Source organism: Acanthochromis polyacanthus, chromosome 22 (assembly GCF_021347895.1).
Source record: "Acanthochromis polyacanthus isolate Apoly-LR-REF ecotype Palm Island chromosome 22, KAUST_Apoly_ChrSc, whole genome shotgun sequence".
NCBI classification, from domain to species: domain Eukaryota; kingdom Metazoa; phylum Chordata; class Actinopteri; family Pomacentridae; genus Acanthochromis; species Acanthochromis polyacanthus.
In genome coordinates this window covers 6,678,323-6,702,100 of record NC_067134.1, presented here as the reverse complement: position 1 = coordinate 6,702,100, position 23,778 = coordinate 6,678,323, and the positions used below count along the sequence as shown (strand labels likewise).

Here is a 23,778-nt window from a genome sequence, read left to right as displayed (position 1 = left end):
GAAAAGGTGCAGAAACTACTTGATATTCAGTGTGTTAAACTTCTATTTTGACAGTCTCTACAACTTCTGCATTGAATTTAAGCTGTTCTTGTGAATGTTATCGGATCAAGAAGCGACTTTACATCACTTCCTGTCTTCACCGGTGCTTCCTGTTGTGTGTGTGCTGCAGGGTGGGCGTCCTGGAGGATGACTTCTCCTGTCTGGGGATCCTCACCGCCATCCTCTGCGCCATTTTCTTCTTCCCTCTGGGCATCCTGTTCATCTTCGCGGTGCGTCAGAGACGGTGTCCCAGCTGTGGCACCACCTTCAGCTAGAGGGACCAAACTGCAGCTCCTGCACATGCTTCTACTCCCAAGCAAACATCTACACACTTTTATACACATCTACATAATCCACCATGTCTGTGTCTTTTCTTAATATTGCACATTGCTGTTGCCATTAAGTTGTGTACAACCAACCATCCAGATATTTACTGCAAATTACCACGTGAGTTTTGGTCTTCGTCCGCTAGCTGAGGGAATATTCCAGCGTGTGTCCGTGTAAAGCTGTTGAGGGAATATTCCAGCGTGTGTCCGTGTAAAGCTGTTGAGGGAATATTCTAGTGTGTGTCCGTCCAGCTGTTGTCAGTGCCTTCACTACATGCTGAGTGACCATCCGATTCCACCAGTCATGAGTTCTTCTGTAGATTTAGCTCAGCGATGTGCAGATCTGAGCAGATTCCTTCGTGTTTGACAGAATGAGGGTTTTTTTTCTCCTTTTTGTATTTATTTGTATTATTTTTGGATTACATTGTGCTTAGTGATAGATCACTTTTGAATTAGACTTGTTGGAACCATTTCCTGTTTTGTTCCTGTGTTTTGGGCTCATTGTGGACATGTTTAAGAAGATCCTCGAACATGGAATGTTCCAGCTGAAGCTGTGTTGAGACAGAAAAGCCTTTTTTTTGTCTGTTTTTGTTGATATCCTTTCTTGCACTGACTGTTTGTCTGATGATTCTTCTGCTGGGTTGTGCTTTTCCAGGACCAATGCAGACCTCAGGTACATACAATCTGAAACGCCGTCCACTTTACAACCTCAACCACTGTTCGACTTCGGTCTTACTTTAAAAAGAACTCTCGTGTCAAAGTGCAGACCTTTAATGAATTCACGGACGCAAGCTGAAGAGAATCTCTCCATAATGTGTATAATCTCTGGATTTTAGTCGACCTGCCCCGTTCCTCCCAGACAGACAATCAGTGGAGAACGTCTACATGTTCGTGTATCTGCTGTATCTGTTGTATCTGCTGTATCTGTTGTATCTGCTGTATCTGCTGTATCTGCTGTATCTGAGTGTCTCACATCACATCAAGATGTTCTGAAACTGAAGGAGAAAGAGATATAACTGGATGGGAGGGATTCAAAACCAAAAAAAACTCTACGCACGCTGTTATGACTGAGATTCTTACTTTTTATATATGAGTTACTGTAATTAAAAATGAATGCTACGTAAGCTTTGACTTTGTGTTTCTTTTCACTGCAGCTTTTTATCCAAACAGGTGAATGAATGAGAGGAAAATCGGAGGAACAAATGAACATATTTTTGTAGATTTAAAGCCAAATCTTGGCGTTTATTGACTTGGATGCTCATTAAACATCAGCAGCTACTTTTCCTGAGGTCATTAGAACAAAAGCAACTGCAGCAATTTCATGAAACTATTTGGTGTCGATCTAAAACCATCATAAAAGGTACATTGTCTTAAAAAATGGTTAAAATTGCACAATCAAAAACAGAAGCTGCAAAAACAAAAAGAATCACAGGATGTTCAGCTTTCTGATGTCACTGAGCTCCTTGATGCTGTTCTTTGAGAAAAATTCATCAAATCTGAACTTAAAATTGGAGTATTTATCAAAATCTATGCATGTCATTTTAAAAATTTGTTCTAACTAAATTGTCTAACAAACCAAAAAATTCTGCTCTCCTCAGTACAACTGAAGCATTCAGTGACTGAGCTGAGGCCAACGATCACATGACAAAAATTCAGGAACTTTCTGCTGAACTATGTTGAACTGCAGGCAGTGTTTACACAGAGGTAGAGGACTAATGTGGAAATGTACATATTTAAAGCCAAATCTGATTTATTTACTTGGATGAAATGTTAGCAGCTACTTTTCCTGAGGTCATTAGAAAAAATAACTGCAGCAATGTCCCCAAATTTAGAGATTTAGAAAGCATCCCCAATAAAAGCTTCACATAAAGGGGGAAAGTGATCCTCCTCACCTGAACTCACAACTACAATATTCTCTGAACATGCACAAGAGAAACCACAACACTGAGGTCACTTTCAGTTTATATACAGTCGCTATGGGAAGTATTCAGACCCCCACACATTTTTTTACTCTTTGCTATATTGCAGCCAGTTCCTAAAATCATTTAAATTAATTTTGTGACAGAAAACAAAGAATTGTAGACATTTTTACAGATTTGGTAACAAAAAATAAAAGCTGAATTATCACATGGCCAGAAATATTCAGACCCTTTGCTCAGTATTGAATGATAAGAACCCTTTTAAGCTAATGAAGCCATGTGTCTTCTGGGGAACAATGCAGGAAGTTTGTCACACCTGGATTTGGGGATCTTCTTTCCTCGTCAAGTCAATATAATTAAATGCAGCTAGACTCCAATGATGGTGTGGAACCATTTCAAGGATAATCAGAAGAAATGGACTGCACCTGAGTTAAATATACGGGTGTCACAGCGGAGTGTCTGAATGTGATATTTCAGTTCTTTCTTAATAAAAAATGTCCACAATTCTGTGTTTTTATGTCAATATGGGGTGCTTCAACATGATGGTAAAGACATGATGGTGAACACATGATGATAAACATGATGGTGAAGACATGATGGTGAACACATGATGATAAACACATGATGATAAACACATGACAGTAAACACATGATGGTGAACACATGATGATAAACATGATGGTGAACACATGATGGTGAACACATGATGATAAACATGATGGTGAACACATGATGGTGAACACATGATGGTGAACACACGATGGTGAACACATGATGGTGAAGACATGATGATGAACACATGATGGTGAACACGTGATGGTGAACACATGATGGTGAACACACGATGGTGAACACATGATGGTGAAGACATGATGATGAACATGATGGTGAACACGTGATGGTGAACACATGATGGTGAACACACGATGGTAAACACATGATGGTGAACACATGATGATAAACATGATGGTGAACACATGATGATAAACACATGATGGTGAAGACATGATGATGAACACATGATGGTGAACACATGATGATAAACACATGACGGTAAACACATGATGGTGAACACATGATGGTGAACACATGATGGTGAACACACGATGGTGAACACATGATGGTGAAGACATGATGATGAACACATGATGGTGAACACATGATGGTGAACACATGATGGTGAACACGTGATGGTGAACACATGATGGTGAACACACGATGGTGAACACATGATGATAAACATGATGGTGATCACATGATGATAAACACATGATGATGAACACATGATGGTGATCACATGATGATAAACACATGACGGTAAACACATGATGGTGAACACACGATGGTGAACACACGATGGTGAAGACATGATGGTGAACACACGATGGTGAACACATGATGGTGAAGACATGATGATGAACACATGATGATGAACACATGATGATGAACACATGATGGTGAAGACATGATGATGAACACATGATGGTGAAGACATGATGGTGAACACATGATGATGAACACATGATGGTGATCACATGATGATAAACACATGATGGTGAACACATGATGGTGAACACATGATGGTGTTTATTCTGGATTGCTCCCAGTTTGATCATCAACATTTAGAGGCTGATTGCATTTCTCTCTAATCCACTGAAATAGGAACTGTTTTTCTCCCATCTTCCATCCATTTAGCTCTGGATGCTAGAAATGCACCTGGTGCTTTATTCCAATCCAATTCATCTCCTTTAGATTGGAACCCAATCACTTCTTCTTTCTTCCTCTCAGAGAACACATTCATTTTACAACACTCATTCATATCATTCATCAACTGTCTTTCTCATTCTTTGGCTTTCTGACACATTCTTTGACCACAATCTACTGAGTTTTCTCTCACTTTATGTTGGAAAAATTCACATTTACTTCCAGAAGAACCAACGCCATCGTCTGACTTTAACCCTCCTGTTGTCTTCATTCACCACAAATATTGTTTCCTGCTCTGAAAAAAGACAAAAATTCAGCAAAAAAAATCAACAAAGTTCTGAAAATGTGTAAAACCTTCAGAAGGAAAATTCCAATAATTCCTTAAGTTTTTTTATTTAATTTTTTTTAAAAATATCCCGTTAATTTGGCAAGAAAATTCTTGTAAATATTTTTAAAAAAAATGATTAAAAATCTTCCAAAAAATCCTAAAAATATCTAAAGTGATTCCATATTTATCAGTAAAACTTCTGATATTTTCTTTAAGAACATTCACATAAAAATCAACCAAAATCCAGAGAATTTACTGGATTTTGGTTGATTTTTATGTGAATGTTCTTTACAAACATTTTGAACATTTCTCTTTTTTCCAGCAGAAATGTTCAAATGTGGACATCAGAAGTTTCTCCGTGTAAATCTCTATTTTTCTCCACATTTTAAACTTCAAACGGGTCAATCTGAGCCTCAGGACGACACGAGGGTCAAAGCAGCTCTGAGGGAGCGTTTGTAGACGTCACAAAGTTGTGCTGCTCAGAGCTTTTCTTTTTCTTTTCCTGCATTTTGTCCAAAGTGTGGCTGCAGGAGCTCTGCTTCACTTCAACCTTCATGTCTTTAAAATGAGCCCAGCTAGCTCTGTGTTTGTGCACTGGGACATGCTAGCATTTCCTCAGGGTTAGCAGCTGCACGTGGAGCTTAGTGCTTGTTTTTGCTCCATGAATGGAAGGAGAATGCTGCTGTTTTGAAGCGTGTTCCAGCATGTGTGACATGTATGTTTGCTTCATCTCAGCCACTTTATCAACAGTCCACAGTGAATGCTAACACAGACAAACACAAGGATTCTGTTTGTTTTGCTGCTGTTGAAGGTTGGACATGCAGGAACAGCTGCAGCTATTAAAGCCTCCATCACAACTACGCCCCCTGCTGTCTGATCCTCTTCTCTCCAACAGAGCGACCAGGGTTAGTGGAGAGGAGCTCCACATCCCGCAGACACCACAACCTGTGGCTTCCACATCATTTCTACATCAGAAATGATGGAAGAAAATCCATCACAGGATCGTTTTTCCTTTCCTTCCAGGTGAGCTGATTCCTGCAGGTGAGTCTCATTGCAGTAATCAGCTCACCTGTCCACAGCATCACCTGTTCTCTGTTTAAACTCATTCCATCATAGGTTCTGTTGGTCCCACCAAGCCTACTACCTCCTGAATGGATCAGAACCGTGGACTCTGTTACTGGATCAGAACCGTGGACTCTGTTACTGGATCAGAACCGTGGACTCTGTTACTGGATCAGAACCGTGGACTCTGCTGTTCTCCTCCTGGATTTCTTCCACTTCTTGGTTCTGCTTCCTGTCTGCCTCAGTCGTATTCAGATTCTGTTTTTCCTCCAGCCTTCCTCTCCAGTCTTGTGCGTTCTCCTTCTGGTTCCTTTCGTTGGTTCTGACTCACTTTTGGAGCTTTATTGTGACTTTTTGGACACAGCTGGTTGTGGTTTTCCTCCTCGATCCAGTTTGCCCTTTTGTGTTGTAACTTTAGTTTGATTTCCCGTCATTTAAACATCAATATGATGAATAAAAGCAGATGGACTCATAGATTTCACTCTGCAGACATTTTTATTGATGTCCAGGATATTTTATAGACAGAAACATATTTGATAGAAATATTAGAAATGGATTTCTGTTTCCTCATAATAACTGAGTTAAAGCCATTAAATGTTCATCAGTGGTTCATCTTTAGTGTGAAACTTTTACTTTGCAGCTTTATTTTAAAATGTTGCTCATTTTAAGGGAAGACATTAAAGGATGGTTTTCTGAGTTCAATGAATTAAAGGTTGAACTGATTAAAAATGTGTTTATTTCCATTTTAAATGACTACAGCTGTGTTTTATATGATTGTGAATTCTAAATGAGATCAAACAGCAGAAGATGGATCAGTTCATTCAACTTTTGTGACTTAATTTGTCTCATTTTTACAGTTTTGTGTCGTAATCTGTGTTTTATATCACAATTCTTTCAATTTCTGTCATTTTCATTCTTTTGTAGTTTTGGCCTCAGTTTGTCTCTTTATCGTCATTGTCTTAATTTGTCGATTTTTTGAAAAAATTTTGTCTGAATTTTTCTCATTTTGTGTCTTTAATTTGTGATTTTTTTGACATTTTGGGTCTCGTTTATGTTTTGTATCATTTTTCAAATTTTCATCATTTTGTGTCTTCTCAGTTTTCACATTTCATGTCTCCTTTATAACATTTTATGTCCTAATTCTTTGAATCTGTCATTTTCTGTCTTTTTTCTGTAGTTTTGGTCTCATTTTAAAATGATTTAGTAAAAACCCCAGCAGTGTCTCCAGGTCAAATCCAGCATTTAAAGGCTTTAATCTGATCATTAATGGATGTTTAGTGGTGAAAGTGGAGGAATAAAATAATGGAGAATCTTTTTCTTAGAGGAAAGTTAAAAATCTCTTCTTGTAGCGTTTTCCTTCCTGGAACATTCAGTCTTTAAGGAGCTCTGTGGAACTTTTTCAACATAAATACTTTAGTTCTAAATGTGCTGCAAAAACACTGAAACAGAAGAAACACAAACCTTCAGTAAGTTCACTCTGATGTTCTGTAAACTAATGAAACTCCATCCAACCATCAAAGGGGTCCTGCTGATCAGACCTTCAGCTTTTTACTTCCAAGTATCATCTGTTCAGGCCTTAACTTTCCAATCTCATTGTGGTTGGAATGAATGAATGAACGCTGAAACCTTGTCAGAAGGCGTCTTATTGTCTTTGTTCCAGTGCTCAGTCCTTGAGGTGACCGTCTAAACTCTTTAGTTTGGTATCTTGGTGTTCTCTGATCCTCTCTTTGGGACCATTCCAGGTTCATTACTGTTCACTATCATGGATTTGGACCAACAGCTGCACTATGGACCCACGCCATTTTTACTGTGGATTCTATCACATCTAGAAGCTCAGAGCCATCAGAGCTGCTTCACTCATTCATGACCTGAGACTGTTAATGATGTACAGATACTTTATTGCTGAGAGCTGCTCTTATTTCAGGCCTTGAACATTGGACTGTTTTATCACAGGGTTCTGTCACCAACACAAGATCACAGGTTGAGGTTTTACAATCAACCATAAACCTCTAAAAGTGAACTCAGAATGTGAGTTTACAAGGTTCCTATTGGCTGAATCCTTCCAGACAGTCTCTGTCTGATCCATGCTGCTCTTCTTTAGAATAAACTTATTATGAAGTAAGTCAGTGTCAGCGGACGTTTCTTCTTCACCTGCACATCATGGATGTCTGACAAACTAAATATTCTACACAACTTGATAAACGAGCCAAATCCAATCAGATTCAGTCTCTAAAAGCAGCTGCTGATAACACCTGGACATTATTAATGTTCCACAATCAGCAGAAACATGATGAGCACTTTGATGTGTTCCAACAAAACATCTGTGAGATGTGGAACAACAACTTTATTACTGACAAACAATCCTCCAGAGGATGGAAACAATGAAATATCAGATCAGGAGCTGTAGTTTGATCAGCAGGAGCCAGTTGATGGTTGGACAGAGTGTCATTTTTCTACACAGCATCAGAGTGAAGTTGTTGGATTTTCTTCCCAATAAAAGTGGTTGAGATGATGATGTGATCAGCTCCTTCATCAACATGTGAATGTGTAGAAATAAAGGCCAGAGTGAGGCTGTGGTCAGAGAGGAGGAGCTTTCTTAGTCCTCAGCTGTTTCCAGGAAGCTGCTGCAGCTTCATCATGTCTCATATTAACGTCATCTAAAGGTGCAGCAGCTGATCTTTGCTCTTCGTGTCTCAGAGTGACGGCAGCCTGCAGACACAGAGGAGGATTTTCTCTCAGACCTGGTCCACACAGCAGAGAGCTGCAGAGGAAGAAGCTGAGTGAGTGGAACTTTGCTTCTCTTTGATTCAGACACAAAAGACAGAATAGAAATCAGCTGATCACAAGAGTCCGTGTGAAAGGACAGAAACAGACTGAAAACACTGATAAAGAGTCAAAGAGAGCAGAAAGAAATCCAAGAGAACAGCTTTGATTACTGTCAGGAGAAATGTGGGGAGAAGAATCCTCACAGAAGTTTGTGTTTGGTTGAAAAGTTGAAGAATGAAAAGTATGTGGAGTCCATGAGAGACATTTAGTGCAGTAATGATGTGTTTAGTATCAGTCAGTGTTTGGTCTGGACTCTGAACAGGCTCAGTATAAAACTATAAACCTGATATGAGGCTCTGATCCTGGACTCCAGTCTGAGTAATATTTAACAGACAGCAGTGAGCGCCCCCTGCTGGTTCCCCTCAGTGTTGCTGTCAGTGATCCTGTAGGATTAACTGCAGTCCAGCTTTTATTCCAGTTCAGTGTGGCAGCATTGATCCCATTTTAATGAGCTTCCTCCTCCTTAAAGACATTCAGCTGTATTTAATGTTCCACCTCTACAGAGGATGGAGTTTGTTCAGAGACGTGTCAATAAGCCTCTGTTCAAGATGTTTTTTCACTAGTTTTGGCCTCAGTTTGTTTCATTTTTCCCATTCTATGTCTCCTTTGTGTTGTTTTATGTCCTCATTTTTAAAAAAAAAATCTGTTATTTTCAGTCTTTTTCTGGAGTTTTGGCCTCAGCTTGTCTCATTTTTGTAGTTTTCTGTCTTAATTTCTCTCATTTTTGCCATTTTGTGTCACAATTTGTCTTATTTTTGTACTGTTTTAATTTGTCTAAGTATGCTAGCCTGCATGTTAGCCTGTCTTTTAGCCTACATGTTAGTCTGTATGTTAGCCTGCCTGTTAGCTTCCATTTTAGCCTATACATGAGTCTGCATGTTAATACGTTAGCCTACATGTTAGCCTACATATTAGCCAACGTGTTAGCCTATACATTAGTCTGCATGTTAGCCTGTACATTAGCCTACATGTTAGCCTACATGTTAGCCTGTACGTTAGCCTACATGTTAGCCTACATGTTAGCCTGTACATTTGCCTACATGTTAGCCTACATGTTAGCCTGTACATTAGCCTACATGTTAGCCTGTACATTAGCCTACATGTTAGCCTGTACGTTAGCCTACATGTTAGCCTACATGTTGGCCTGTACATTAGCCTACATGTTGTGTTTTAGTTTTGGATCACAGTTTGTCCCATTTTTAGACTTTGGGCCATGATTCTGACTAATTTTTACCATTTAATGTCTTAATTTATCTCATCTTTTACCATTCTGTAGCTACTTTGTGTGGTTTTATGTTCTAATTCTTTCAATTTCTGTCATTTTTCAGTATTTTCTCTGTAGTTTTGGGCTCAGTTTGTCTAATTTATGTCATTTTTCTGCCTTAAATTCTCTAATTTTTCCCAGTTTGTGTCACCTTTGTGTCATTTTAAGTCCTAATTTGTCTCATTATTGTAGCTTTGTTTCTTAACTTGTCGAAGTGTGGTAGTTTTGGATTGTAATTTATCTCATGTCTATAGTTTTATGGTCTGAATTTGATGAATTTTTACCATTTTCAGTCATAATTTGTCTATTTAGTGTCAATTTGTGTTATGTATGTCAGGTTTTTTGTCATTTTCAGCTTTATTTCTGTAACTTTGTGTCTCATTTTAATACTTTTGTCTGTGTTTCACAAATCGTTGTGGTTTTGTCTCAGTTTGTCTCTTGTAGAACATAGTTTTCAAACATAAAACCTGCTGTGACTGGAGGTTTGAGACTCAGAGATGAAACTTTAAATGACTCCTTAGTTTTCCTTCATATTATCAGAACTGATTCCATCTGCTTGTCCAACATTCCAGATCCTGAATCAGTGGTTAGAAATCAGAGTGAAAGTGGGTGGACGGTCAGTTTGTGGCTGCTGGAGGAAGCAGTGTGTTGATCAGAAGCTGCAGTTTGTGACTCTGCTGCTCCTTCAGTCAGGTTTGAATTAGACTCCGTCCATTTGTTGGTCTTTAACATTAAAAAGGTTGAATGTAGAAATAATGGGTCACATGAAATGAGTGGGAATCAGCCTGTAAAATGTGCTCTTATTGTGAAAGTCTGCCTGCTGCTTCCTCATAGGTGGAGTCCTGACTGGTTCCAGGAAACAGATCACCTGTCTGAGCGTCCAGGAGTGGACTGGAAACTTTCTTCTTCTTCTTCAGCGCTTTGAATAAAGTGTAAGTTTGCTTTGTTTGCTGCTTTAACTTCAGTAATGTTGCTGTTTGTTTCTGCTCTGTAATGTTTCTACATGTTCACTTCTTATTTCAGCACAAACTGTGGATGACTGCTGTTTAAACATGGATCAATATGATTATTAGCTTATTGATTGACTGCAATCAGTCAATATTTCTCTGAGATTATTGATGGACTTGAGTCAGTTTGATGAGCTGCTGATGTTTCTTTGTTGTTTTGTCTTTCTGACTTTGGGTTTGTGGGTGAGTCTCTGCAGCTCCATGACTCCATCTGCTGGACTGATAGTAGAAGTGCAGCAGCTGATCTTCTCCAGGAGGATCTGAGTGGATGAATGATGTTTGTTTCCTGTGCAGGTGAAGGTAGAAAGTGTGTGTGAGCTGCTGTGAGTTGAGCATCATGGATGAGTGTGAGGACAGAGAGGAGGGAGTCCCTCCCTCTAAAAGCTCTCTGTGTGGGGAACAGGAGAACCAGAGCAAAGCTCAGAGGTGAGACCACCATCTCTAACTGTCCAGGACTCTGCTGCATGTCAGAGCTCAGCATCACATCACTGCTGCATCATTATTGACAGGAATCCACCTGAACCTGGACCTGGACCTGCATCCAGCTGTGTGTCCTTCAAGAGTGATCAGTCTAATCATCGCTTCATTGAATTTAAAGGAGAACCAGGTCCTGAAGTAAGAGGAAAGAAGAAGTAAGCTGTGAAATCAAACTACTGACTGTTGTGTCAAATGTTCTGTTATTGTTCCAAATATGTTCCATCATTAAATCTCTCTGAAACTCTGCTACATGATTTTTCCTTCCTGGTGGTTTTCCTCTCCATTTACCAGAATCCATCAGAGATCAGAGTCTTCTGGACCTGGACCTGCATCCAGCTGTGTGTCCTTCAAGAGCGACTGCTCTAAGGGTATTCCTATTGAATTTAAAGGAGATCCAGGTCCTGCTGCAGAGAGGTAAGATGTTCAGAACAAGGTTTCAGAGCTGCTAGTTTGATAGCAGATTGGCTCCTCATCAAACAGAACAAATGTTTAGAAGAAGTGATGCTAATAACGTGAACATCATCCACAGAGACATTAAGAACAGAACCAGGTGGATCACAGCAAGAACTCTGAGTTCACTAAAATATCAAGAAATATTTTGACTGGACAAAACTCCAGTTCTGTGATCAGATAAGCCCTGTGAGCCTACATGTTAGCCTGCGTGTTAGCCTACGTTAGCCTGCATGTTCGCCTGCATGGTTGCCTGTCCATTAGCCTGCATGTGAGCGTTCATGTTCGCCTCTACATTAGCCTACATGTTAGCCTGTCTGTGAGCCTTCATGTTAGCCTGTATGTTAGCTTGCATGTTAGCCTGTCTGTGAGCCTGCATGTTAACCTGTATGTTAGCCTCTATATTAGCCTGTATGTTAGCTTGCATGTTAGCCTATATGTTTGCCTCTATGTTAGCCTGTATGTTAGCTTGCATGTTAGCCTGTATGACATCCTGCATGTAAGTCTCTGTTAGCCTGGATGTTAGTCTAGATATTAGCCTGTATGTTAACCTACATGTTAGCTTGCAAGTTAGCCTATATGTTAGACTTCATGTTCGCTTGTATGTTAGCCTACATGTTCGCATACATGTTAGCCGACATATTAGCCTGTATGTTAGCTTATATGTTAGCCTATAGGGTCAATTCTTCATTGCTGATGGAGACAACTGATGCTGGATGAGGATTGAGAGGACAGAAAAATGGTTCTTGTTGTCCTCTCTGAGTTTAATCAGTCACCATCCAGACCTACAGAGCAGTTTTCCAGGTTCTCTCAGAAGTTCCAACCCTGGAGGAGGAACTTTGAACTCCCAGAAACAGTCCTGAAAGAGGTTCTACAGGGACGGTTCCTGTGGTCAGAACAAAGATTGATGATGAGCCAAAATGAAGAGAAAGTTCCTGCAGTGGAAAACAGACTAATGTTGGAATCTCTCATGAACATCATGGACCTTCAGCTGGTGTTTGTCTCTGTGTGATAAAGTGAGAGTTAACTGTTGATGTTGATCCACAGAGTGGAGCAGCAGAACTCAGAGGTTCCCAGAGCTCAGTCTGTCCAGCAGCATCACCTGGACTCCATATTCATGGTGAGTTCATGGACAACAAGTTGTTCTCCATCTGTTGTGTTCAGGCGTCTCCATGCTGCTCTTTGTAGACCAGTGGACTGTCAGTGTGTCCAACATGGATCTGATGTTTGGCTCCATGATTTGACTCTGATGGACTCATTGACACATTTCTCTGTTCCAGCTGCTGGAGGACAACATGGTGACTTTTGTGAAGAAGGAGCTGAAGAAGATGCAGAAGCTTGTGAGTCCAGATTACCCAGAATGCTCCTCAGAGAGTCAGAGGGAGGATGAGGAGGAGTTGGAGGGTGATGATGAAGATGAGAGGAGCAGCAGAGAGATGTTTGAGCAGATCACAGTGTTGTTCCTGAGGAGGATGAAGCAGGAGAAGCTGGCTGACTGTCTGCAGAGCAGTAAGAGGATTTGTGTAAAGACTGAAGCTGCTGATCAACAGAACATTTACTAAAGTCTCAGAATATCTTCACACAATCAGTCTTTAGGGGACAAACTGTCACCTTCCCTTTATTGCTACTTTGGTGCTTTAATATCCAGGTTACTTCTACTTCACTCTTTCTTTCTCGTGTTTTCATTCAGAACTTGCTGCTGCTTGTGGACGTGAACTTAAACGTGGTCTGAAGAAGAAGTTCCAGAGAGTGTTTGAGGGCATCGCTAAAGCAGGACAGAAGACCCTCCTGAATGAGATCTACACAGAGCTGTACATCACAGAGGGAGGGACTGCAGAGGTCAATGATGAACATGAGGTCAGACAGATTGAAGCAGCATCCAGGAAAGCAGACAGAGCAGAAAGAAGCATCAGAGCAGAAGACATCCTTAAAGGCTCACCTGGAAGAGATGGACCAATCAGAACAGTGATGACAAAGGGAGTGGCTGGCATCGGGAAAACAGTGTTAACACAGAAGGTGACTCTGGACTGGGCTGAAGACAAAAGCAACCAGGACATCCACTTCATGTTTCCATTGACTTTCAGAGAGCTGAATGTGCTGAAAGAGAGAAAGTTCAGCTTGATGGAACTTGTTCATCACTTCTTCAGTGAAACCAAAGCAGCAGGAATCTGCAGCTTTGAATACTTCCAGGTTGTGTTGATCTTTGATGGTCTGGATGAGTGTCGCCTTCCTCTGGACTTCCACAACAATGAGGTCCTGACTGATGTTAGAGAGTCCACCTCAGTGGATGTGCTGCTGACAAACCTGATCAGGGGGAAGCTGCTTCCCTCTGCTCGCCTCTGGATAACCACACGACCTGCAGCAGCCAATCAGATCCCTCCTGACTGTGTGGACATGGTGACTGAGGTCAGAGGGTTCACCGACCCACAGAAGGAGGAGTACTTCAGGAAGAGATTCAGAGATAAGAAGAAGGCCAGCAGCATCATCTGCCACATGAAGAAGTCACGAAGCCTCCACATCATGTGCCACATCCCAGTGTTCTGCTGGATCACTGCTACAGTTGTGGAGGAGCTGCTGAGAAGCAGAGAGGGAGGAGATCTGCCCAGAACCCTGACTGAGATGTTCATCCACCACCTGGTGGTTCAGGCCAAAGTCAAGAAGGTCAAGTATGATGGAGGAGCTGAGACAGATCCACACTGGAGTCCAGACAGCAGGAAGATGATTGAGTCTCTGGGAAAACTGGCTTTTAATCAGCTGCAGAGAGGAAACCTGATCTTCTATGAGTCCGACCTGACAGAGTGTGGCATCGATGTGGAAGCAGCCTCAGTGTACTCAGGAGTGTTCACACAGATCTTTAAAGAGGAGAGAGGACTGTACCAGGACAAGGTGTTCTGCTTCGTCCATCTGAGCGTTCAGGAGTTTCTGGCTGCTCTTCATGTCCATCAGACCATCAACTCTGGAATCAACCTGATGGAAGAACAACAACAAACAACGTCCTGGTGGTCTAAACTGTTCAAAGAGAAAGTAACCTCCACCAAACCTGATCCAACAGTTTTCTACCAGAGAGCTGTGGACGAGGCCTTACAGAGTCCAAACGGACACCTGGACTTGTTCCTGCGCTTCCTCCTGGGTCTGTCACTGCCGACCAATCAGAATCTTCTACGAGGCCTGCTGACACAGACAGGAAGTAGCTCACAGACCAATCAGAAAACAGTGGAGTACATCAAGAAGAAGATCAGTGAGAATGTGTCTGCAGAGAGAAGCATCAATCTGTTCCACTGTCTGAATGAACTGAAGGATGTTTCTCTAGTGGAGGAGATCCAACAGTCCCTGAGATCAGGACGTCTGTCCACAGATAAACTGTCCCCTGCTCAGTGGTCAGCTCTGGGCTTCATCTTACTGTCATCAGAAGAAGATCTGGACGTGTTTGACCTGAAGAAATACTCTGCTTCAGAGGAGGTTCTTCTGAGGCTGCTGCCAGTGGTCAAAGCCTCCAAGAAAGTTGTGTAAGTAGTTGGAGACTGAAGATCCTTTTTCATTTTGCTGCTGTTTCATCAGTATAATGTGCTTTTTGTCTCTTCAGACTGAGTGGCTGTAATCTGTCAGAGAGAAGCTGTGGAGCTCTGTCCTCAGTCCTCAGCTCCCAGTCCTCCAGTGTGACAGAGCTGGACCTGACTAACAACAACCTGCAGGATTCAGGAGTGGAGAGTCTTTCTGCTGGACTGGAGAGTCCACACTGTAAACTGGAAGCTCTCAGGTCAGGACTCACACTTTGAAACTGATGTGATTTCTATCAGTGGATAAACAGCTAACCTGAGTACAATCATTTCTGCTGATGGGATTCATCAAATGAGCTTTTACTGAACTTGTGCAGGACTTTGTCAGGGTTTATTTTTGACATGATTAAATCCCACTAATCATTGTTGAGATTGTTGATTTGCTTGAGACGCATGAAATGTGCAGCAAAATGTATCTGAAAGACAAAGAAGAAAAGAGAGAGAGAAACATCCATCCAAGTGTTGTCCATCAGGTTTGTGTTGTTTTGTGTGTGCAGGCTGTCAGGCTGTCTGGTCACAGAGGAAGGCTGTGCTTCTCTGGCCTCAGCTCTGAGCTTGAAGACCTCAAATCTGAGAGAGCTGGACCTGAGCTACAACCATCCAGGAGACTCAGGAGAGAAGATGCTGAGAGCTAAAGTGGAGGATCCACACTGTAGACTGGAAACTCTGAGGTACAGACAGACAGACACTCTGAGGTACAGACAGACAGACACTCTGAGGTACAGACAGACAGACACTCTGAGGTACAGACAGACAGAAACTCTGAGGTACAGACAGACAGACACTCTGAGGTACAGACAGACACTCTGAGGTACAGACAGACAGACACTCTGAGGTACAGACAGACAGACACTCTGAGGTACAGACAGACACTCTGAGGTACAGACAGACGGACACTCTGAGGTACAGACAGACAGACACTCTGAGGTACAGACAGACAGACACTCTGAGGTACAGACAGACAGACACTCTGAGGTACAGACAGACAGACACTCTGAGGTACAGACAGACAGACACTCTCACTAAACTATCAGCCTAGCTCACAAAAAAGAGTGGAAGCAGAAGAACACTGTTAGCTCAGCTATGCACCATGACCGAAAGGAAACTGTTAGCCTAGCTTAGCTCAAAGACAGGAAGCAGGGTGAAATTTTTTCTTTTTCTTTTTTTAATTTCAAAAAGTCACAGGTAACATCCAACATCAACATGATATTGAAACAAACAGTGACAGAGTTAACAAAAATCACTGTGAAGGAAGAGAAGAAAGAAAAGAAAGGAAACTAAAAACAAACAAAAAAACAGCTGAACAAATGTAATCATTTATAGCAAATTATATTTTTTACAAATGTAAACAGTTTTTATTGCTTTCTGGTTATCAGATATTTATTTATTGACTTTAAATAATATTCAGATTCTTTATGGAAGACAAGATAATTTGTCTTTTGATTACTGAATTTTTCTTTATGAATGTTAAATTTTACTAATATTAATATGAGATTGATGATAAAGGCCTTGTCTTTTTCATATCCATCCTGTGTGTAAACTCCAGAAATGATGTTTGTAGAACAAATCAATCTGCAGATTTAGTTTTTCTAAACAAAATTTTAAATTTCCTTCCACATTTTTCTGCTGTAACTACAATAATAAAACATGTGGAACTGTTTCTGGCTGTTCAGAGCAAAAAGAACATCTTACATCTATATCACGTTTGAACTTAGTCATAGAATGTTTTATGGACAGATTTTATGTAAGATTTTAACATAAATGTCCCTAACTTTGTTAACATGAACTTGTGAGGTAAAAGCCAAACCTGAGACCAGAGATATTATTAATAAAAGAGTTCCAGTCATGGATAACATCAGGTTTTGTTGTCGTTTCTCTTTGGAACAGTGCACGTATAGCTCTGTTGCTGTTCTTTGCCGTCCCAAAGCAAATTTAGCCACAATAAGTGTCACATGGATTAACAACATGTATATCTGCTGCAAGAGAGGAGGCAGTGCACAGAGTCACAACAGCAGCTGGAATGGAGCTAATGACCTTTGGAAACTCTTCAAGTGTTGAAGGGAATGGAGACTTTTCACAGAATTCAGTGTCATTCATAAAATGGCCACTAGGGGTCAGAAGCTGTGAGACGAAGTCCATTTTGTTGTTAAAGCAGCGATTGAGAAAGATGCTTTTATTTTGATGCAGTATATCCCCATTATTCCAGAGATAATACCCATGTGGAGAGAAATTGTGCTTGTAGGCCGTTTTCCACGACAACAAAACCTGTTTGTGAAAACTGGATCATTTTAGGGGAATCTTGTTTATTTGGTAGCTACAAACCAACAGAAAAGGGAGTCCTCCAGTTTGATGAAATACACATTTAGGAATAAAGTTCTATAAAGATGCATCATTTTTAAGAAAGATTTGAACCATTTGATCTTCAGAACATTGTTTAGAATTGAAAAATCAACAAAGTGGAGGCCTTCATTTTTGTAGTTGTTCAGAATTCCAGATTTTCTGATCTAGTGTGTCCGGTTTTTCCACAGAAAATGAACAAGCATCTTATCAATAAATGTGACAGTTTTACAGTCCAGTGCCAGTGAGGAGGCGGCATACACAAGTCTGGAAATTCCCTCAGCTTTTGACAGAAGAGTTCACCTTTAAGTGATAAGTCTCTTTGTAGCCAAAGCTTCCATTTATTCTGCACCTTTTTAATCCTTGGCTCAAAGTTGAGATGGCATCTCTCTCACTGATTTTTAGTTCCAGTAATCCCTAAATAGTTAACCTTACTCTTTACTCGTATATCATCAATTGAGGTTAAATCAGAACTTTAGAGAGCGAATAGCTCACACTTATTTAGGTTTAAGTACAAACCTGATGCTTTAGAAAACATGTGGATTGCATTAATTGCAGGCTTTATCTGTAGGGCATTCTTTAAAAACAAGGCTGTATCATCAGCCAACTGACTTCAAAGTCTGCTTCTAGCAGCAATAGAGATGCCTTCCAACTGACAGAATTTGACAAAATGACAAAACATTTGAGCAACAACCAGGAAGAGGTAAACTGAGACAGGGCAGCCCTGTCTTAGCCCTCTTTCCAAACAAAATCTCTGAGTTGTGCCATTACTCAGTTTTACCGAGCTATTGGCGCCAGCATAGAATGTTTTCATCACACTGCAAAAGTATGGCCCAAAACCAAAGCTGTTAAGAGCAGAAAACATAAAGGAGTGTTCAACTGTATCAAAGGCTTTGTGAAAGTCTCCAACTAAAATGAAACTGTCATCCCTAATAAGGTCAGCATCGTCTATGAGGTCTAAAACTAGCCTCATGTTATTGAAAATATGCCTGTTACTCATAAACCCAGACTGATTCTCATCAATAAGAGAGTTAAGAGCATTTTTACATCTTTTAGCAAAAACAAGAGCAAGAACTTTAGAGTCATTGTTCAATAATGAAACTGGTCTCCAGTTATCAATGAAGAGAGGCTCCTTTTTTGGTTTAGGAATTAAAGTCATCCAGCCTTGTGTCATACTTGCTGGAAGAGTCCCTTTACTAATACCTTCAGAAAACTTTGAACAGAAATGGGGCCAAAAGTTCAGCAAAATCTATCTAGAATTCTGAAACAATCCATCAACTCCAGGTGACTTATTACTCTGAAGTTGCATCGTTGCATCTAATACTTGTTGTTGTGTGAGAGGGGTGTCACACATCAACCGCTCTTCCTCCGTTATAGAGTTTGTAAAATCAACACATTAAACAGTCTATCCATTGCATCTTTGTCAGACTTTGTTTTATAAAGAGAGCAAAACTCAGAAATACTGCTCTTACTTTCAGTCACAACTCCATCAATGTTCAGTTGAGACATGGCATTGTACTTAGCATGAGTTTTTTCCACTTTAAAGAAACAGGAAGTCATTTGTTCACCGTGTTCAAGCCACTTCAGTCTGGATCTACCAAAAGCAGCCTCTGCTTTAACCTTCTATATATCATCTAAAGTGTTTAGAAGTTCAATTCATTTTCATTTTTCATCATGTCAGAGATTTTCTGGTGCAATGCTAGCCAAGGACATTATATCTGTGATTACTTTCTCCTCATTTTGGCGTCTACATTTGGCTAACTCACTTCCAGATCTTCTTAAAAATCCACCCATTTCAAATTGAAGGAGTTCCCAATTTTTTCCATCATTTCCTTCCTTCAGAGCATTTAACCAATAAAAGTGAATAATTGTACTAAGTTGATGTTTGACATCGTCATGCCTCAATAAAGAGCTCTTCATCTTCCAATCAGAGAATTGCTTGGTGTCAACCATTCCTGGAAGGAGATGTAAATATCTAAGGATGGCTCTATGGTCAGTTAATGGGGGGGGGGGTAGGACATTGATTGGAATATTGTCTTTAGAAAGTGATTTAGAGAGCAGCCAGTAATCCAGGCCAGACTGTCTGGAGCCATTTTTATTCCTCCAAGTATTTGGAAACTTCTCTCTCCATACATCACATCAATCATACTTGTCAATGAAAGAGTTGAAGTGAACATTTGGCTGTGAGCATTTAGCTGGAGGCCATCTATCATCACCTCATTCATGAGCACATTAAAATCACCTCCTACAATGAAGTAAGCCTCAGGGAATGTCTGAGTTAGAGCTGCAAGTTTACAGTCTAATGTAGGAATAAGTTTATCCTTTTCTGATGTAGAATTATAAGCGTACAAATGAACAATAATCATTGCTTTGCCATTCCAGTCTACTATTAAACAAATCAAATGAGCTTGACTGTCACAGAGTGCATCAATTTTCCAGGAAAACTCCCCTTTAAACAAGATCCCCCAGCAGAATGTTCTGTCCATGTCATCACCACATGTCGTTTCCCACTGATTTTTACACAAGTTTACATCTTTAATAAGTGAGTGTGATTCTTGGAAAAAACCAAATCAGTTTTCAGCTGTTTAACATTAAAAATAAAGCTTTACGCTTTACATTATTCCTCAGTCCCCTAGCATTGAGTGAGACAAGTGAAAAAGACATAAAAAAGAAGAAATAAAGCAAAAAGCTTTCTAAGCTTCTAGCTATGTATATTCTGGCACACACACACAAAGGAAAGGCAGCTCAGCGACACCTATAACCTGATGTTCTAGTTCATTAAATGAGATGTTCCAAAGGGATTTAAGGCAATGGGCTAGCATAGAGTGATATCACTGAAAAAGAGGAAAAAGAAAAGAAGAAAGTTCTGTTTTGCTGCACAATTGTAGAAAATGATTTAAAGTTGTACAGTCAGTCATGGCGCCAGTGAAGTTTGTATCAGTCTGGGAGAATGATGTCACCTCTATGAACGCTCTGGTCCTTTATCAGTGGAACAGTGTGAGAGCCATGTAACGTCCATGTGTGCTGCTGAAAGAGTCTCTGCTGCTCTGACCGTCCTCCTCCTTTCAGGGTGACGCCTGCTGGAGTCCCATGGTTGACACCAGGTCTGAGGAAGTGTAAGTGTGTTTGAATGGATTGATGGAAACAAAGCAGCACATTCAAGCATCTTCAAAGTGTCACATCTCTGAGGTCATCATCAAAGCTTTAATACTGATCACATGATCCATCAATAACTGCAGCTGTGTTGTGTTTGTTCTCTCCATCAGATTCCTGTCAACTCACAGTCGACACAAACACAGTAAACAGAAACCTCAAACTGTCTGACAACAACAGGAAGGTGACAAATGTGGGGGGGGATCAGAGGTATCCTGATCATCCAGACAGGTTTGACTGTTATCATCAGCTGCTGTGTAGAACTGGTCTGACTGGTCGCTGTTACTGGGAGGTGGAGTGGAGAGGAGAGGTTCATATATCAGTGAGTTACAGAGGAATCAGAAGGAAAGGAGACAGTTATGACTGTGTGTTTGGACGTAATGATCAGTCCTGGAGTCTGTTCTGCTCTGATGATGGTTACTCTGTCATTCACAATAACAGTCAAACATCCATCAGGTCCTCCTCAGTCTCTGACAGAGTTTCAGTTTATGTGGACGTTCCTGCTGGAACTCTGTCCTTCTACAGAGTCTCCTCTGACTCTCTGATCCTCCTCCACACCTTCAACACCACATTCACTGAAACTCTCTATCCTGGATTTGGGTTCTGGTCCAGTTCTGGTTCCTCCTCAGTGTCTCTGTGCTGAGTCTCGTCTCCAGAGTCTCCTCCTGGTACAGAAACAGTGTTGAACAGATGGTTGAGTCTCTCCATGACTCTGTCCCTCACAAACATGTTTTCACATTCATGGATTAAATGTGTTTCTTTGTCAAATCCTTCTCAATGATTCCTTGTAAACTTGTTCCTCTTCAAAGATGAAGTTGTGATTCTTCCAGGAGCCAAATGTGGTGTTTGCGTCTTTTTCCAGTCAAATGTTGAGAGTGAAAATCAGGATGTGGTGTTCCTCTGACGCTCACTGGAACTAAAAGCATTTGAGCTGCACAAAGTGTGAAATGAGAGAGGAAGCAGTGAATCTCCAAACTGCTGACAGACTTTCACACATTATTGTCCAGTGAAAATCAGCTTTTTGTGCAGCCACACTTGATCCTGATGTGAGTCTTTAAGTCCTGTTCTAGTGATGAAATGAGAACTTCCTTCATCTGTGTCACTCTTTCCAAAGTATTCTGTGCTCTTCTGTCATTTATGTCTTATTGATAGATCCATTTTTCATTTTTACTATAAATAAGTGCTTCAATGTTTTTTCATCAGTTTTTTTTATCAGATTCTGAATTTCTGGTTTCATCAACAAATTCTATCAGATTGTATTTTTCCATCAAAGCTCCCATAACCCTAGCTATCTGTGGATCAAAATGTTTTCAGCATCGATATGATTCCAGTAGAATTTAAACCCACCAGGACTATCCAGATTACATTGAACTCTGTAAATTCTACATTTTTTAGCCTGTTTCATTCTATAAATGTTGTGTTTGGCCGTTAAAGGAGCTTTTCCTCACATTGTGCTGTATTTGAACCCTTCCATGCTCTAAATTCTTTGAACAGATCTTGTGCTGTAATCAATGTCTAACTTAGTTTTTATTTTCATTGCAGTGGTTGATTTTTCCTGAACAAGATCAATGATTTTAATACGTCTTTCTCCACTTTTATTTGCTCTGCCTGTGGCTTTTAAACTATTCTAACTTTCTTTTTTATTCAATAAATGACTAATAACACACTTTGATCTTCATGTTTTCTGCTTATTTGTTGATGAGTGGAATTTAATTTTCCATGTTGGATAATCCCAGCTTTTTCTTCTTCAGACAACGTTTATCCTTGTTATGTATTGTGGGTTACAGCACTATTCTCTGCCTGCTGTGGTTGGTCTTAAATTCAGACGGTTATTTCGTTGACACTTTAATGATATCCAGTTATTTTTATTAATAAGTGATGGTTTCTACAATAAATGATGATGGAATCTGTAAAGACATGATCAGAGTGAGATCCAAAGTTCTTTATGATCAGAATGAACATAAAAAAACATGAGTTTGTTTTACTTTTAAGGAAGATGTCTGCAGATATATCTCATGGACTTCTAAGGTCCCTAAATCAGCTGTAGTCTTTATTTTTGTTTGGGTGTGAATAAAGTGACAAACATAATTAGAGCAAGCTGACAAGCTAGCGATTGTTAAACACATTTTGGTTCATTCTGCAGATTATTCTGAGTCTCACAAAATCACGTTTTAGCAGATTTGTTGAAATAAAAGAATCACGGTGCTTTTATGTTGAAACAGGAAGTGCTGCTCATCTGTACTGTCTCCAGCTTTCCGTTTAATACTAATAGTGTGGTTCCCGCCTGTGTCCAGCAGAGGTCAGTAGCGCCCCCTGCTCTGTGGAGTGCCTGTATATCAGAGTGGTGACAACTGGGGCTTTGACGCCATTTTGTTTCCATTCACTGTGCCAGCACTAATGCACCGTGACTGTGTGTGCACGCGCTTAACGTGCGCTGTGTTTTATTTGGATTTTTACATTCTAAGCTTTCTAGTCATCGTTCTAAAGTAAAAAAGGATGACTGCTTATCAATAATAATGATTATTTTTACAGTTTAGAGGACAGATTTGTGTATGAAGACAGGAGAAACCAAAAGGGGAAGGGACACTTATGTAGACTTATTTGAGCAATGCGAAACAATTTGCTTCAGCATTCTGCTATATTCTTTTGGTGCCCCCATCTCCTTCATTATTCTTTCTTTTTACCTTCTCTCTCTTTAACTATCTCTCTTCATCTCTCTCATCGGTGGGTGGGGTTTTGGAGGTATATTTTCAATCGGGACAGGAAAACAGGAGATGTAAACCTGGAAGCTCCGATTGTAATCGTCTTCAAAGGAATCCAACAGTCACCAGGAACACATCTCCATGCATGAAAATGGTCAAAGTCAAAATAACCACAACTGCCTAAAATCACATCAAACTGTTCTGTCATTCACCCATACATCATAACATGAAAGTACATACATGGACTAACCTGCCACAAAAACCATGAAGTCGGTTTCCATCCCACTCTCCGGACTTTATTTTCACAGTTTCATTCTTTCACTATTACTGGGAAATCTAAACACGTGGAATCCCTGTGTCTGTGTTTTGCTGTGTATCATTTTGTATGTTTGTTTAATAAAGAGTTTAACAAATAAAATGTTTTCAGTATTAAAATGTCCACAAATATTGTGCAGTGAATCATTAGAAGCTGTTAATGTGAATTATTGAGACCACCAAGCGCGTCTAGAAACCTTTGGATTGTCAAAATAAAGCACAATTAAAGACTTTTCAACACATTTAACTCATTTTAATACAATGATCCAACATCTGTGCAAATATCAGATTCTAGAAAAGCTGAACACAGAT

The 23,778-nt window shown here is 40.2% G+C and overlaps 1 protein-coding gene across 7 annotated transcripts in view; it reads left to right on the top strand.

Moving 5' to 3' along the window:
* Window positions 1-22,115, top strand: part of LOC127531806 (NACHT, LRR and PYD domains-containing protein 3-like) — a 100,220-nt gene extending 78,105 nt beyond the window's left edge. For 2 of the 7 annotated variants that reach the window (XM_051941948.1, XM_051941947.1), the window contains exons 2-9: window positions 10,770-10,901; window positions 12,450-12,522; window positions 12,683-12,911; window positions 13,093-14,908; window positions 14,986-15,159; window positions 15,457-15,630; window positions 20,366-20,412; window positions 20,563-22,115. In XM_051941948.1, the coding sequence (XP_051797908.1) occupies window positions 10,813-10,901; window positions 12,450-12,522; window positions 12,683-12,911; window positions 13,093-14,908; window positions 14,986-15,159; window positions 15,457-15,630; window positions 20,366-20,412; window positions 20,563-21,092 (3,132 nt within the window). In that variant the 5' untranslated portion in view covers window positions 10,770-10,812 and the 3' untranslated portion in view covers window positions 21,093-22,115. Of the gene's footprint in view, window positions 1-10,302; window positions 10,401-10,769; window positions 10,902-12,449; window positions 12,523-12,682; window positions 12,912-13,092; window positions 14,909-14,985; window positions 15,160-15,456; window positions 15,703-15,770; window positions 15,819-15,862; window positions 16,354-20,365; window positions 20,413-20,562 lie in introns of those variants that run through there. The other 5 variants (XM_051941946.1, XM_051941954.1, XM_051941943.1 and 2 more) reach the window with 5 other exon arrangements.
* Window positions 22,116-23,778: the final 1,663 nt, after the last annotated feature.